Genomic DNA, 17,491 nt, shown 5'->3' on the forward strand with positions numbered 1-17,491 from the left:
TTGGGCGTAACCACACCTTGTCCTATTGCAGCTCCTCCCTAACTCTGCCCATTTAAGTTGACCTAATCCTAAGTGGCGTGAAAGTGGCAAAGATCACAAAATTTTGGGCAACTTGGAGTTATGGAAGAATTTTTCTGCTTTGCTACGACCTTTTTGTGGTGCAATCACTTTGATTAATTACCTCATATTGCTTTGTCATAAAGGATATATTCATCCATAAGAATATTATCATTTTTTTCCAAACCTGCCTGCCACTTCCCAATAAGGGGGAACTAATTAAGTACTAAAATGAAAAGCACAGTCCACAAAGAGTTCATCATATCATGAACAAAATAAACTGCTAGTCAATGTATGCATTTACCTTCATTTCTGGCTTTATGATTGATTTGTTCATAATACAGTTGTCATCCCCATGTAAGAATTCACTTGATGTCAGCTCATACACATTGGTCCACTCAACCTTTTTTCTGGAGTATCGTTTCAACTCATCCTAACATGAAAAAATAATGGCATGAGTAATACTTAAGACAACGTAATTTTACATTTGGAGACTTACAAAAGATGCAGGAAAAAGAATTTGCAGGAAGAAAAATTCAGGGTGAAGTTTTGTAAGTAATAATGCGTACAATAAGCATTAAGGAGTAACTAAAGTTTTACATTTTTAAGCAATGTATCCTCAATCCTATAAAAATTCTACTCTCTAAACGTTGGAATAATTCTTAATATAATGTATTTTGCATCAACTATTATTTATTACTGTCTAATAGGGTTGAGCGAAACGGGTCGGTCATTTTCAGAAGTCGCCGACTTTTGGCAAAGTTGGGTTTCATGAAACCCGACCCGACCCCTGTGTGGGGTCGGCCATGAGGTCGGCGATCTTCTGAATCTGGTATCGGAATTCCGATCCCGAGTTCCGATATGTTTGCAATATCGGAAATCGGTATCGGAATCCATATTTAAGTGTAAAATAAAGAATTAAAATAAAAAATATTGCTATACTTACCCTCTGACGCGCCCTGGTACTAACCGGCAGCCTCAGCGCGTGAAGGGCCTTAGATGACGTCGCGGCTTGTGATTGGTCGCGCGACCGCCCATGTGACCGCTCGCGCGACCAATCACAGGCCGCGACGTCACCGAAGGTCCTTCAAGCGCTGATTCTTAGGAAGGAAGGCTGCCGGAAAGAAGCAGGGCGCGTCCGAAGGGGGAGTATATACCTAATAGGAATATACTCACCCTCGGATGCACAGCATTGGGTTTCGTGTTTCGGCCGACCCCGACTTTTTTATAGGATCGGCCGATTTCACTCGACCCGACTTTTGAAAAAGTCGGGTTTCGTGAAACTCGACCCGATCCTATAAAAGTAAAAGTCGCTCAACCCTACTGTCTAATAGTGCATTAGTTTCAGTCTCCAGGAACAGTGTTATGTTGCCATTAAAGCACTGTTAAAAAAAGAACCAGGAAGTTCCTTTTCACTGTGTGTGTAGCTGTGGCACACTTTACTTTCACTTTGCAAGCTAACAGAAATACCAGTTGTAAGTTGTGTTATCTTTGTTCTTGAATAAACATATATTCACTGTTGAACAGCTGGACAGTACAGAGACTTAGGCTACTTTCACACTGGCGTCGGAATCCCCCCGTCGCAATGCGTCAGGCAGAGATTCCGAGGCTAGCGTTTGACGCACTGCGCAACGGTTGCAGCGGATGCATTTCTCCGGCGCATCCACTGCCCCATTGTGAGGTGCGGGGTGGTGGGGGCGGAGTTCCGGCCGCGCATGCGCGGTCGGAAAAAGCGGTCCATCTGGAGCAAAAAACGTTACATTTTTTGCTCCCGGCGGTCTGCCACAACACGGCACAACCATTGCACGACGGTTGCAATGTGTGGCAAAGCGTCGCAATGCGTCACCAATGTTAATCTATGGGGCAAAAACGCATCCTGCAAACAACTTTGCAGGATGCGTTTTTTGCCATAAACGACGCATTGCGACGTCTGGCAAAAAACGCCAGTGTGAAAGTAGCCTTATCTACTGCCAACAAGTTATGGACCCAGAGATCATGGACCCAGAGACCCAAAGTCAGTATAAGAAGAAGAAGAAGCAAAGATGGACACCCCCAGCAGCTCTGTGAAGCTCACAGTGCCAAATCTGACTAATTAGAACTACCAATCCTGGAAATTCAAGGAAAAAGATGCTAATAATGATGAGAGAAGGTGCGTAGAAATATGAACAGTAATCTAGACCTGACCCACTACCAGAAGACTGATTAGAGAAGGATCAAAAAGCACAAAACACTATCTCCCTCAGTATAGATGATGATCATATGTGCAAGTATGTAAATGTGAAACTGCAAAAGAAATGTGGGAAGAGCTGCAGAAGGTGCATGAAAGGATAAATCTCAGCAATAAGCTCTATTTAATGAGAAAGGTGTGTCAGTTTAAGCTAAATAAGGGCCAAGATATGCAGGATTACATAAGAAATAGAATACAAATTGTGGAGCGCCTGAAGGGCTTTGGGGAAGATCTAAATGATACCTATGTTGCTGCACTACTACTAAGCGGTTTACCAGAAAGCTATGACACACTTTTAACTGTACTAGATAGTCGCCTAGATTATGAACTTACATTACGTCGGAGGAATGCTTGTAGATTAGTATAAGCAAAAGACAGAAAGTGTACGCAGCAGTGGGGTATCCAAAGCAGAATCCTCTTTAAAGGGAACCTGTCACCAGAATTTGGCGGGACTGGTTTTGGGTCATATGGGCGGAGTTTTCAGGTGTGTGATTCACCCTTTCCTTACCCGCTGGCTGCATGCTGGCTGCAATATTGGATTGAAGTTCATTCTCTGTCCTCTGTAGTACATGCCTGCACAAGGCAAGATTGCTTTGCGCAGGCGTGTACTATGGAGGACAGAGAATGAACTTCAATCCAATATTGCAGCCAGCATGCAGCCAGCGGGTAAGGAAAGGGTGAATCAAACACCCAAAAACTCCGCCCATATGACCCAAAACCAGTCCCGCCAAATTCAGGTGACAGAGTCCCTTTAAATACCCAAGATCTACCCCAAAATAAAAGTCATTTGTAGAAAACATGTGTTTGTTTGCAGGAAATCAGGGTGCCCAAAAGGCTGACTGCAATGTCTGGAAAGCTAGAATAAATCAGCTGAAAAGGCAAAATAATTATCAAAGTGTTAAAAGTGCCATTACTGAAGAATATGTCACATTAAGTACTGAAGCTGATTTTAGTGTTAATTCAAGTATATTAAAGCATGCATGACTGTGACTAATATATGACTAATGACAGAAGCCTTTTCTCTAATCTTAACCAAAGGAATTCAGATAATGTGATCTTGGCTAATGGTCAGTATATGCATTTAGAAGGAATAGGGGATGGTTAAATTAATTGTCAAGTCTCCCCAATACAAATCGGAAAGATCACAGACTCTATGTCCTTATTCTTGAAAGCAATCTATTATCTGTGAAGAAACTCACAAGAAAAAGAAATGAAGTTCCATTTAAGGTGAACCTGTCACCTGAATTTGGTGGGACAGGTTTGCGGTCATATGGGCGGGGTTTTCGGGTGTTTGATTCACCCTTTCCTTACCCGCTGGCTGCATGCTGGCCGCAATATTGGGTTGAAGTTCATGCTGTGTCCTCCGAAGTACACACCTGCGCAAGGTGCAAGATTGCCTTGCGCAGGCGTGTACTTCGGAGGACACAGCATGAACTTCAACCCAATATTGCAGCCAGCATGCAGCCAGAGGGTAAGGAAAGGGTGAATCAAACACCCGAAAACCCCACCCATATGACCGCAAACCTGTCCCGCCAAATTCAGGTGACAGGTTCCCTTTAAAGATGACAGCTGTATAATCTCAAAGGAAGGTCACACACTAGCAGAAGGAAAGAGTTGTACCAGCTAAAATGCAAGGAAAGTGTATACATTGCTAAACATGAACAACACAAGAATTGTATTCATGTATCGTACAGGTGTCTTGCACATATAGGCCCAGAAGCAATAAGAAAGTTAGTTAATTAAATAATAACTTGCTGATGGTATTACAGTTGATCTGTGTAATCAGACAATGAAATTTAGCAGCAGTCTTAAACAGAAAATGTCAAGAAAGTTATTTTCTAAGAACAGTAGAACAAAATCAAAACAGCTTCTGGACATGATATACAGTACAGACCAAAAGTTTGGACACACCTTCTCATAGAAGACTGTAATAATGTGTGTGTGTGCTTTTTAACCATTTCATACAATTGGATTAATAATGGATAGGTGTCATAATTGACGCCTCTCCATTATTAATCTGGCTTAATATCACCTTACAACAGCAAGGTAACAGTAACCCTTCATTACCCCATATCCCACCGCTACACGGGAATGGGAAGAGAGTGGCCAAGTGCCAGAATAGGCGCATCTTACAGATGTGCCTTTTCTGGGGTGGCTGGGGGCAGATGTTTTTAGTCAGGGGGGGGGCAATAACCATGGACCCTCTCCAGGCTATTAATATCTGCCTTCAGTCACTGGCTTTACTATTCTGGCGGAGAAAATTGCGCGGGAGCCCACGCCAATTTTTTCCGTGATTTAACCCTTAAATTTAATAGCTACAGCGCCCAAATTTTGCACATACACACTACTAACATTAGTAGTGTGGAATATGTAAAAAAATGGGGATATGACATGGTTTACTGTATGTAAACCATGTCTCATATCATGTCGGGTTTAGGAAGGAGAAATGATTAGCCGGCAATTGAATTACTGGCTTTTCAACATTATCGCGCTGAAGTAAATATAAATATATAGAGATTTCCCAATGACTTGCATTGGTTTTCATGTTTCAGCCGATCCCCTGACCCCGACTTTTCAAGATAATTGGCCGATATCACTCGACTCGACTTTTGAGAAAGTGGGGTTTCGCGAAACCCGACTCGACCTCAAAAAATGAAAAGTCGCTCAACCCTAGTGTCTATCATTACTTTAAGAAATGAAGGTCAGTCAGTCTGAAAAATTGAGAAAACTTTGAAAGTGTCCCCAAGTGCAGTTGCAAAAACCATCAAGCACTACAAAGAAACTGGCTCACATGAGGACCGCCCCAGGAAAGGAAGACCAAGAGTCGCCTCTGCTCCTGAGGATGTTTATCCGAGTCACCAGCCTCAGAAATAGCAGGTTAACAGCAGCTCAGATTAAAGACCAGGTCATAGTAACATAGTAACATAGTTAGTAAGGCCGAAAAAAGACATTTGTCCATCCAGTTCAGCCTATATTCCATCATAATAAATCACCATATCTATGTCCTTCTACAGAACCTAATAATTGTATGATACAATATTGTTCTGCTCCAGGAAGACATCCAGGCATCTCATGAACCCCTCGACTGAGTTCGCCATCACCACCTCCTCAGGCAAGCAATTCCAGATTCTCACTGCCCTAACAGTAAAGAATCCGCTTCTATGTTGGTGGAAAAACCTTCTCTCCAGACGCAAAGAATGCCCCCTTGTGCCCGTCACCTTCCTTGGTATAAACAGATCCTCAGCGAGATATTTGTATTGTCCCCTTATATACTTATACATGGTTATTAGATCGCCCCTCAGTCGTCTTTTTTCTAGACTAAATAATCCTAATTTCGCTAATCTATCTGGGTATTGTAGTTCTCCCATCCCCTTTATTAATTTTGTTGCCCTCCTTTGTACTCTCTCTAGTACCATTATATCCTTCCTGAGCACCGGTGCCCAAAACTGGACACAGTACTCCATGTGCGGTCTAACTAGGGATTTGTACAGAGGCAGTATAATGCTCTCATCATGTGTATCCAGACCTCTTTTAATGCACCCCATGATCCTGTTTGCCTTGGCAGCTGCTGCCTGGCACTGGCTGCTCCAGGTAAGTTTATCATTAACTAGGATCCCCAAGTCCTTCTCCCTGTCAGATTTACCCAGTGGTTTCCCATTCAGTGTGTAATGGTGATATTGATTCCTTCTTCCCATATGTATAACCTTACATTTATCATTGTTAAACCTCATCTGCCACCTTTCAGCCCAAGTTTCCAACTTATCCAGATCCATCTGTAGCAGAATACTATCTTCTCTTGTATTAACTGCTTTACATAGTTTTGTATCATCTGCAAATATCGATATTTTACTGTGTAAACCTTCTACCAGATCATTAATGAATATGTTGAAGAGAACAGGTCCCAATACCGACCCCTGCGGTACCCCACTGGTCACAGCGACCCAGTTAGAGACTATACCATTTATAACCACCCTCTGCTTTCTATCACTAAGCCAGTTACTAACCCATTTACACACATTTTCCCCCAGACCAAGCATTCTCATTTTGTGTACCAACCTCTTGTGCGGCACGGTATCAAACGCTTTGGAAAAATCGAGATATACCACGTCCAATGACTCACCGTGGTCCAGCCTATAGCTTACCTCTTCATAAAAACTGATTAGATTGGTTTGACAGGAGCAATTTCTCATAAACCCATGCTGATATGGAGTTAAACAGTTATTCTCATTGAGATAATCCAGAATAACATCCTTCAGAAACCCTTCAAATATTTTACCAACAATAGAGGTTAGACTTACTGGCCTATAATTTCCAGGTTCACTTTTAGAGCCCTTTTTGAATATTGGCACCACATTTGCTATGCGCCAGTCCTGCGGAACAGACCCAGTCGCTATAGAGTCCCTAAAAATCTATATACAGTGGGGCAAAAAAGTATTTAGTCAGTCAGCAATAGTGCAAGTTCCACCACTTAAAAAGATGAGAGGCGTCTGTAATTTACATCTTAGGTAGACCTCAACTATGGGAGACAAACTGAGAAAAAAAATCCAGAAAATCACATTGTCTGTTTTTTTAACAATTTATTTGCATATTATGGTGGAAAATAAGTATTTGGTCAGAAACAAAATTTCATCTCAGTACTTTGTAATATATCCTTTGTTGGCAATGACAGAGGTCAAACGTTTTCTGTAAGTCTTCACAAGGTTGCCACACACTGTTGTTGGTATGTTGGCCCATTCCTCCATGCAGATCTCCTCTAGAGCAGTGATGTTTTTGGCTTTTCGCTTGGCAACACGGACTTTCAACTCCCTCCAAAGGTTTTCTATAAGGTTGAGATCTGGAGACTGGCTAGGCCACTCCAGGACCTTGAAATGCTTCTTACGAAGCCACTCCTTCGTTGCCCTGGCGGTGTGCTTTGGATCATTGTCATGTTGAAAGACCCAGCCACGTTTCATCTTCAATGCCCTTGCTGATGGAAGGAGGTTTGCACTCAAAATCTCACGATACATGGCCCCATTCATTCTTTCATGTACCCAGATCAGTCGTCCTGGCCCCTTTGCAGAGAAACAGCCCCAAAGCATGATGTTTCCACCACCATGCTTTACAGTAGGTATGGTGTTTGATGGATGCAACTCAGTATTCTTTTTCCTCCAAACACGACAAGTTGTGTTTCTACCAAACAGTTCCAGTTTGGTTTCATCAGACCATAGGACATTCTCCCAAAACTCCTCTGGATCATCCAAATGCTCTCTAGCAAACTTCAGACGGGCCCGGACATGTACTGGCTTAAGCAGTGGGACACGTCTGGCACTGCAGGATCTGAGTCCATGGTGGCGTAGTGTGTTACTTATGGTAGGTCTTGTTACATTGGTCCCAGCTCTCTGCAGTTCATTCACTAGGTCCCCCTGCGTGGTTCTGGGATTTTTGCTCACTGTTCTTGTGATCATTCTGACCCCACGGGGTGGGATTTTGCATGGAGCCCCAGATCGAGGGAGATTATCAGTGGTCTTGTATGTCTTCCATTTTCTAATTATTGCTCCCACTGTTGATTTCTTCACTCCAAACTGGTTGGCTATTGCAGATTCAGTCTTCCCAGCCTGGTGCAGGGCTACAATTTTGTTTCTGGTGTCCTTTGACAGCTCTTTGGTCTTCACCATAGTGGAGTTTGGAGTCAGACTGTTTGAGGGTGTGCACAGGTGTCTTTTTATACTGATAACAAGTTTAAACAGGTGCCATTACTACAGGTAATGAGTGGAGGAAAGAGGAGACTCTTAAAGAAGAAGTTACAGGTCTGTGAGAGCCAGAAATCTTGATTGTTTGTTTCTGACCAAATACTTATTTTCCACCATAATATGCAAATAAATTGTTAAAAAAACAGACAATGTGATTTTCTGGATTTTTTTTTTCTCAGTTTGTCTGCCATAGTTGAGGTCTACCTATGATGTAAATTACAGACGCCTCTCATCTTTTTAAGTGGTGGAACTTGCACTATTGCTGACTGACTAAATACTTTTTTGCCCCACTGTATATATAATTGTCTAAGGGTTTTTCCGTCTGTCTGTCTGTCTGTCTGTCTGTAATGGAAATCCCGCGTCCCTGATTGGGACGGGCACAGTATCGACGTAGAAATCCCGCGTCTCTGATTGGTCGAGGCCACCATGCCTCGACCAATCAGCGACGGGCACAGCGACGATGATGTCATAAAGGACGTAGACATCCCACGTCTCTGATTGGTCGAGGCCACCAGGCCTCGACCAATCAGCGACGGGCACAGTATTGACGTAGAATCCCGCATCTCTGATTGGTTGAGGCTGCTAGGCCTCGACCAATCAGCGACGGGCACAGCGACGATGATGTCATAAAGGACGTAGACATCCCGCGTCTCTGATTGGTTGAGGCCGCCAGGCCTCGACCAATCAGCAACGGGCACAGTATTGATGTAGATGTCATAATGGTTGCCATGGTGACGATGATGTCATAAAGGTTGCCTTGACCAATCAGCGACGGGCACAGTCTGCCGCGAATTCTGGAATCATCAGTGTCCATATACTACGGACACATGCATATTCTAGAACACCCGATGCGTTAGAATCGGGCCACAATCTAGTAAGAAATAATGGTTTATCTATTACATTGCTTAGTTCGCTTAGTACTCGTGGGTGTATGCCATCCGGACCCGGAGATTTATCTATTTTAATCTTATTTAGCCGGTTTCCCACAATGCCACACAGAGTTCTAGCAGCAGACACATCTCTACAGCAACTGTAAAGAGGAGACTTTGTGCAGCAGGTCTTCATGGTAAAATAGCTGCTAGGAAACCACTGCTAAGGACAGCCAACAAGCGGAAGAGACTTGTTTGGGCTAAAGAACACAAGGAATGGACATTAGACTAGTGGAAATCTGTGCTTGGGTCTGATGAGTCCAAATTTGAGATCTTTGGTTCCAACCACTGTGTCTTTGTGCGACGCAGAAAAGGTGAACGGATAGACTCTACATGCCTGGTTTCCACCGTAAAGCATGGAGGAGGTGTGATGGTGTAGGGGTGGTTTGCTGGTGACACTGTTGGGGATTTATTCAAAATTGAAGGCATACTGAACCAGAATGGCTACCACAGCATCTTGCAGCGGCATGCTGTTCCATCCGGTCTGCGTTTAGCTGGACCATCATTTATTTTTCAACAGGACAATGACCCAAAACACACCTCCATGCTGTGTAAGGGCTATTTGACCAAGAAGGAGAGTGATGAGGTGCTACGCCAGATGACCTGGCCTCCACAGTCACCAGACTTGAACCCAATCAAGATAGTTTGGGGTGAGCTGGACCGCAGAGTGAAGGCAAAAGGGCCAACAAGTGCTAAGCATCTCTAGGAACTCCTTCAAGATTGTTGGAAGGCCATTCCCGGTGACTACCTCTTGAAGCTCATCAAGAGAATGCCAAGACTGTGCAAAGGAGTCATCAAAGCAAATGGTGGATACTTTGAGGAACCTAGAATATAAGACATATTTTCAGTTGTTTCACACTTTTTTGTTAAGTATATAATTCCACATGTGTTAATTCATAGTTTTGATGCCTTCAGTGTGAATTTACAATTTTCATAGTCATGAAAATACAGAAAAATCTTTAAATGAGAAGTTGTGTCCAAACTTTTGGTCTGTACTGTACCGATACAGCTCTGGAGAAACTTAAGAGACCAATGCAAAAAATTTAGTTTGCCTGATTTTTAGGTATATTTTTGAGTAATATGTAAGTTGTTTATTTATTCTATAAACTTCTGACAACATGTCTCTGAATTTTCCAGCAATAATTTTTGTATTTTTTTTTCTGAAAAAGAGAAATGGTCAAAATTTAAAAAAAAACCAGTGCTTTCAGGCCTCAAATAGTGCAAAGAAAACACGTTCATTATCATTTAGAAACAACAATACTAATGTTTTAACTCAAGAATAGTTCAGAAATCAATATTTTGTGGAATAACCATGATTTTTAAACACAGCTTTCATGCGCCTTGGCATGCTTTCCACCAGTTTTTGACACTGCTTCTGGCTCAAAAATGTAAGGAGTTGTTCTTTGTTTGATGGCTTGCGACTATCCATCATCCTCTTGATTACATTCCAAAGGTTTTCAATGGGGTTCAGTTCTGGAGATTGGGCTGCCCATGACAGGGTTTAGATTTTGGTGGTCTCTTAATTTTTGCCAGAGTTGTATGTTTGTGATCCAATGAGTACTCAAACTCTTAGAAAGAAGAGATATTTTCTCACATTTATTAAATATTATTAAAAATATACAATTGTCCATATGTGTCATGACACAGTTGTCAGGTGACTCGAGACCAGGGGCTTCTTCCCTGACCCCACAACTAGGGATGCCCTAACTCATCCTATTCGTCAGAATATTTCTGAAGGTGAAGATGACGGGGCCACCACCCTTGCCTTATCTTCTGAGTTAGTCCTCCATCTGTTCTCTTCCCCCACTCAGGGAAGAGGGGCGCTATTGTTTACTGCAGTATACCAACCTGACAAACAAGGCTACACAAACAAGGGTTAACAGAAAACTCAAGGCACACAATAAATTCACTCACATATAATAGAGGAATGCACGGGGAGTGGACGATGTGGAATAAGCAAAAGTAGAGAAGGGAAGGGAATTATCACACTTACAGAGCACGCAACAGTCACAGATAACTCCTCCAACACTCCTTCTCATATGAACACTTCTTCCTCCTGAAGCCATGCGGCAAATACTAGCTCTGACATGAATTTCCATCAGAGTCCAGATTATAAAGGGGAAGGGATTGGCTAAATGAGCTTAGCTGCAAGCTCAGAGTTTTCCAACAATTAAAACCCCTGTTCTGCCAAAAGGAATAAACACCATTGAAATGAAGGAGAAGTGATTCTTCCCCGGGACAGTACAGGGGACCTCTAAAACCTCAGGACCGAGTTTTTGGAGTATGCCTCGTGCAAAGATTGGACCAGTCTAGCAGCATGAACATCAGATGCTGGTACCCACATCCTCTCCTCAGGACCATACCCCTTCCAATGCATCAGATACTAAAGCGACCGATGGACAAAATGAGAATCCAAGATTTTAGCTATCTGAAACTGCAAGTTTTCATCGAGAATGACAGGAGATGGGGGTATTGGTGATGGCACTGAAGATGCAAAATATTTTTTTAGGAGGGATTTATTAAATACATTATGGATCATAAAGGTAGGTGGCAGAGCAAGGTGGAATGCTACAGGATTGACGATGGCTACAATCTTATAAGGACTTATAAACCTGGGACCCAGTTTCAAAGACGGAACCTTCAGCCTATTGTTCCTAGAGGACAACCACACCAAGTCACCAACACACAGGTTCGGACCCACCAAACATCTCTGACCTGCCATACTCTTATTTGGATGCAATCTTCATCAAATTATTAGTAACAACCTGCAATATGGGCGTAATTGAAGATGACAAACATTCCTCTTCAGGTAATACAGAAGGACGGTCTTTATTAAATGAACTGAACTGAGGATGAACCCATATGCCCTGAAAAATGGGGACTTACTGAATAATTCCTGACAACAATTATTTACAGCAATATCAGCTAATAGTAAGTAACCTAATCCTCCTGATTTTCAGCTACAAAACACCTGAAATACGTCTCCAGATTCTGGTTAACCTATTCAGTTTGCCCATTAGACTGCGTTCAAAACGCAGAGGAAAATGACAGATGGAACCCCAGATGGGTGCCAAATTCCCTCCAAAACTTGGAAACAAAGTGTATTCCCCTTTCAGAAACAATATCGGTCAGGATCCCATGTAATCTAAATATTTCCCTGATGAAAATTAGCTCCAAGGATTTGGTGTTCGGTAAAGCTGGTAAAACGATGAAATGAGACATTTTACTGAAGTACAGTATTCCCTGCCGACATGGGAATATCCGTGATAAAATCGACTGACAAGTGAGTCCAAGGTCTACTGGGAATCTTCAATGGTTGGAGAGCCCCCAGATAGACGAATATGAGAGGTCTTAGAACGCACATAGACACTGCAGGTGGCCACATACTCCCAAACTTCCTGATGAGCACTTGGACACCAAAAATGCAGAGTAAGTAGGTGGCTTTATGACCAGGATGTCTGGCCAAGACCGAATCGTGATGTTCACCAAGAACTCTAAGATGAAGATTAACAGAGACAGTTTACCAAATGGATAGGCAGCAGGGGGGTCCCCCTGAGGTTCAACAACCTCTCTTTCCAGATTGAAGCATAAAGACACTATAACCACCCCTTTTTGATGAATAGGTACTGATTCACTTTTATTTGCTCCCCCAGTAAAACAAGAGATAAGGCTTCAGCCTTAATCTTTATGTTCCCCTGCCTATATGTGACAAAAAGTTAAAAATGATAAAGAACATTGCCCATCTTGACTGAGGTGTTAAGGCGTTTCGCCGATTCCAAATATACCTGATTTTTATGATCCATGATTACCATAACCGGATGAACCACTCCCTCCAAAAAAAGATGCCACTCTTAAAAAGCACATTGGATTGCTTAGAGTTCCCTGTTACCAATATCATACATTTTCTCAGCAGGAGACAGTTTCTTATAAAAATAAGCACATAGTTGCCTTTTACCAGGAGATGCATCCTGTGACAATACACCCCCCACTCCAACTTCAGAAGCATCAACCTCAACAATAAAAGGCTGAGAAACATCAAGCTGTATAAGGATTGGTGCAGATGAAAAACACCTCTTCAACATATCAAATGCCTCACTGGTGGGACTGGACCACTTGGAGAAGTTAGACCCCTTCCTGTTCATATCCGTAAGAGGTTTGGCTACTACCGAAAAGTTTTTTATGAACTTACTGTAGTAGTTACCGAAACCTAAAAACCTTTGTAACACCTTCAATTCCTCAGGATGATCCCAATCCAATACTGCCCAGACTTTTGCCAGATCCTTGCAAAAAACTGGTGGAAAACAACACATATCCAAGGAAAGGGATCTCCTCAACCGGGTTTGACATATAATTTTTAGACTCTGAGTATATGTAAGATCTGTCTGACAAGTACCTCATGTGACTAAATGTCAGGTGAATAAATTAATTTGTCATCCAGATAGGTAACCACAAATCTGCCTAGTAGGTAGGTGACTAAATATGTCATTTTTAAAGTGTTGGAAGACGGCAGGCACATTCGTCAACCGAAAAGGTATCACCAGGTTTTCATAGTGTCCCTTGGGCATATTAAACTCTGTTTTCCACTCATCTCCCTCTTTAATGCAAATGAGATTATACACCCCCTGAAGTCCAATTTTCAGAACCATTTTGCTCCTCCAATCTGACTAAAGAGGTCTGGGATGAGTGGGAGCGGATATGGATCACCGACAGTGATCGTATTGCATTCGTGGAAATCCAAGTATGGCCGTAAACCCCCATCTTTTTTCTTTACAAAAAAGAACCCAGCAACAATGGGAGATGAGGATGTCTGATATGACCTTTAGCCTGGCTTTCCGTGATGTCGTTCTTCATGGCCTGCCTTTCTGGACCAGAGATATTATAGAGTCTGCTTTTAGGCAGCTTGGCACCAGGAACGAGATTAATGGCACAATATTAAGGATGATGTAGAGGAAGTTCTTGGCACCCTGCACCAAGAACACATCCCCAAAATCCGACAAGTGTTTCGGCACAGACTGTGTATGCACCCTAGCAAACCGGGTACCAAAGCAGTGTCCTTGACAATACACACTCCACTTTACCACTTCCTGAGTCTTACAATCATCTACAGGATTGTGCAGAGCGAGCCTAGGAAGTCTAAAGGTACCGTTACACAAAACGATTTACCAACGATCACGACCAGCGATACGACCTGGCCATGATCGTTGGTAAGTCGTTGCGTGGTCGCTGGGGAGCTGTCACACAGACAGCTCTCTCCAGCGACCAACGATCTGTTATGACCAGGTGGTCAGGACAATAATGGACCTGGTGGTTAAGAGCACACGGAATGACCTGATAGTTACTGATAATAAGGACGAGCTCTGTGACGTGGGAACTCTGCTGACCGCAATCCCTAAACCTATCAAACACACTAGAAATAGCCGTGGATTGCGCCTAAAGCTCCCTATGCAACTCGGCACAGCCTAAGAAACTAGCTAGCCCTGAAGATAGAAAAATAAAGCCTACCTTGCCTCAGAGAAATTCCCCAAAGGAAAAGGCAGCCCCCCACATATAATGACTGTGAGTAAAGATGAAAATACAAACACAGAGATGAAATAGATTTAGCAAAGTGAGGCCCGACTACTGAACAGACCGAGGATAGGAAAGGTTACTTTGCAGTCAGCACAAAAACCTACAAAAAGACCACGCAGAGGGCGCAAAAAGACCCTCCGCACCGACTCACGGTGCGGAGGCGCTCCCTCTGCGTCCCAGAGCTTCCAGCAAGCAAGACAACAAATTAAATAGCAAGCTGGACAGAAAAATAGCAAACCAAAGAAATACAAGCTGGAACTTAGCTTCTGATGGGAAGACAGGTCACAAGAACGATCCAGGAGTGAACAGACCAATACTGGAACATTGACAGGTGGCATGGAGCAAAGATCTAAGTGGAGTTAAATAGAGCAGCAGCTAACAAATTAACCTCGTCACCTGTGAAACTCAGAAACACCCACCAGAGGAAGTCCATGGACAGAACCAGCCGAAGTACCTTTCATGACCACAGGAGGGAGCCCAACAACAGAATTCACAACAGTACCCCCCCTTGAGGAGGGGTCACCGAACCCTCACCAGAGCCCCCAGGCCGACCAGGATGAGCCAAATGAAAGGCACGAACCAGATCGGCAGCATGAACATCAGAGGCAAAAACCCAGGAATTATCTTCCTGACCATAACCCTTCCACTTGACCAGGTACTGGAGTTTCCGTCTCGAAACACGAGAATCCAAAATCTTCTCCACCACATACTCCAACTCCCCCTCAACCAACACCGGGGCAGGAGGATCAACGGATGGAACCACAGGCGCCACGTATCTCCGCAATAATGACCTATGGAACACATTATGGATGGCAAAAGAAGCAGGAAGGGCCAAACGAAATGACACAGGATTGATAACCTCAGAAATCTTATACGGACCAATGAAACGAGGCTTAAACGTAGGAGAGGAAACCTTCATAGGAACATAATGAGACGACTACCAAACCAAATCCCCAACACGAAGTTGGGGACCCACACAGCACCGGCGGTTAGCGAAACGTTGAGCCTTCTCCTGGGACAATGTCAAATTGTCCACCACATGAGTCCAAATCTGCTGCAACCTATCCACCACAGTATCTACACCAGGACAGTCTGAAGACTCAACCTGCCCTGAAGAGAAACGAGGATGGAAACCAGAATTGCAGAAAAACGGCGAAACCAAAGTAGCCGAGCTGGCCCGATTATTAAGGGCGAACTCAGCCAACGGCAAAAAGGACACCCAATCATCCTGATCAGCAGAAACAAAGCATCTCAGATATGTTTCCAAAGTTTGATTAGTTCGTTCGGTTTGGCCATTTGTCTGAGGATGGAAAGCCGAGGAAAAAGACAAATCAATGCCCATCCTAGCACAAAAGGATCGTCAAAACCTTGAAACAAACTGGGAACCTCTGTCAGAAACGATGTTCTCCGGGATAACATGTAAACGAACCACATGCTGGAAAAATAATGGCACCAAATCAGAGGAGGAAGGCAATTTAGACAAAGGTACCAAATGGACCATCTTAGAAAAGCGATCACAAACCACCCAAATGACCGACATCTTTTGAAAGACGGGGAGATCCGAAATAAAATCCATAGAAATATGCGTCCAGGGCCTCCTCGGGACCAGCAAGGGCAAAAGCAACCCACTGGCACGAGAACAGCAGGGCTTAGCCCGAGCACAAGTCCCACAGGACTGCACAAAAGAACGCACATCCCGCGACAAAGACGGCCACCAGAAGGATCTAGCCACCAAATCTCTGGTACCAAAGATTCCAGGATGCCCAGCCAACACTGAACAATGAATCTCAGAGATAACTCTACCAGTCCATCTATCAGGGACAAACAGTTTCTCCGCTGGGCAACGGTCAGGTCTATCAGCCTGAAATTTTTGCAGCACCCGCCGCAAATCAGGGGAGATGGCAGACAAAATTACCCCCTCTTTGAGAATACCCGCCGGCTCAGGAACACCCGGAGAGTCAGGCACAAAACTCCTTGACAGGGCATCAGCCTTCACATTCTTAGAGCCCGGAAGGTACGAAACCACAAAATCAAAACGGGAGAAAAATAATGACCATCGAGCCTGTCTCGGATTCAACCATTTGGCAGACTCAAGATAAGTCAAATTCTTGTGATCTGTCAAGACCACCACGCGATGCTTGGCTCCTTCCAGCCAATGACGCCACTCCTCGAATGCCCACTTCATGGCCAACAATTCACGATTACCAACATCATAGTTACGCTCAGCAGGCGAAAAGCCCATGGCTTCATCACCGAGCCCTCGGAACTTCTTTGCGACAAAACAGCCCCTGCTCCAATCTCAGAAGCATCAACCTCAACCTGAAACGGAAGCGAAACATCTGGCTGGCACAACACAGGGGCAGAAGAAAAATGACGCTTCAACTCCTGAAAAGCCTCTACAGCCGCTGAAGACCAATTGACCACATCAGCACCCTTCTTGGTCAAATCAGTCAACGGTTTAGCAACAGTAGAAAAATTAGCCATGAAGCGCCGATAAAAATTAGCAAAGCCCAGAAATAGCCGTGGAGCGTACCTAACGCTACCTAGACGCCTCTTCACAGCCTAAGAAACTAGCTAGCCCTGAAGATAGAAAAATAAAGCCTACCTTGCCTCAGAGAAATTCCCCAAAGGAAAAGGCAGCCCCCCACATATAATGACTGTGAGTAAAGATGAAAATACAAACACAGAGATGAAATAGATTTAGCAAAGTGAGGCCCGACTACTGAACAGACCGAGGATAGGAAAGGTTACTTTGCGGTCAGCACAAAAACCTACAAAAAGACCACCCAGAGGGTGCAAAAAGACCCTCCGCACCGACTCATGGTGCGGAGGCGCTCCCTCTGCGTCCCAGAGCTTCCAGCAAGCAAGACAATAAATTAAATAGCAAGCTGGACAGAAAAATAGCAAACCAAAGAAATAAAAGCTGGAACTTAGCTTCTGATGGGAAGACAGGTCACAAGAACGATCCAGGAGTGAACAGA

General features: G+C 43.7%; 1 protein-coding gene across 2 annotated transcripts in view; it reads right to left on the reverse strand.

The window, feature by feature from the left end:
* Positions 1-17,491, reverse strand: part of LOC138638126 (probable cation-transporting ATPase 13A4) — a 355,111-nt gene that overhangs the window by 295,976 nt on the left and 41,644 nt on the right. For both annotated transcript variants that reach the window (XM_069727157.1, XM_069727156.1), the window contains exon 3: positions 362-490. In XM_069727157.1, coding sequence (XP_069583258.1) covers positions 362-490 — 129 coding nt within the window. The remainder of the gene's footprint in view (positions 1-361; positions 491-17,491) is intronic.

The sequence above is a fragment of the Ranitomeya imitator genome, chromosome 5 (assembly GCF_032444005.1).
Source record: "Ranitomeya imitator isolate aRanImi1 chromosome 5, aRanImi1.pri, whole genome shotgun sequence".
In the NCBI taxonomy this organism is placed as follows: Eukaryota; Metazoa; Chordata; class Amphibia; order Anura; family Dendrobatidae; genus Ranitomeya; species Ranitomeya imitator.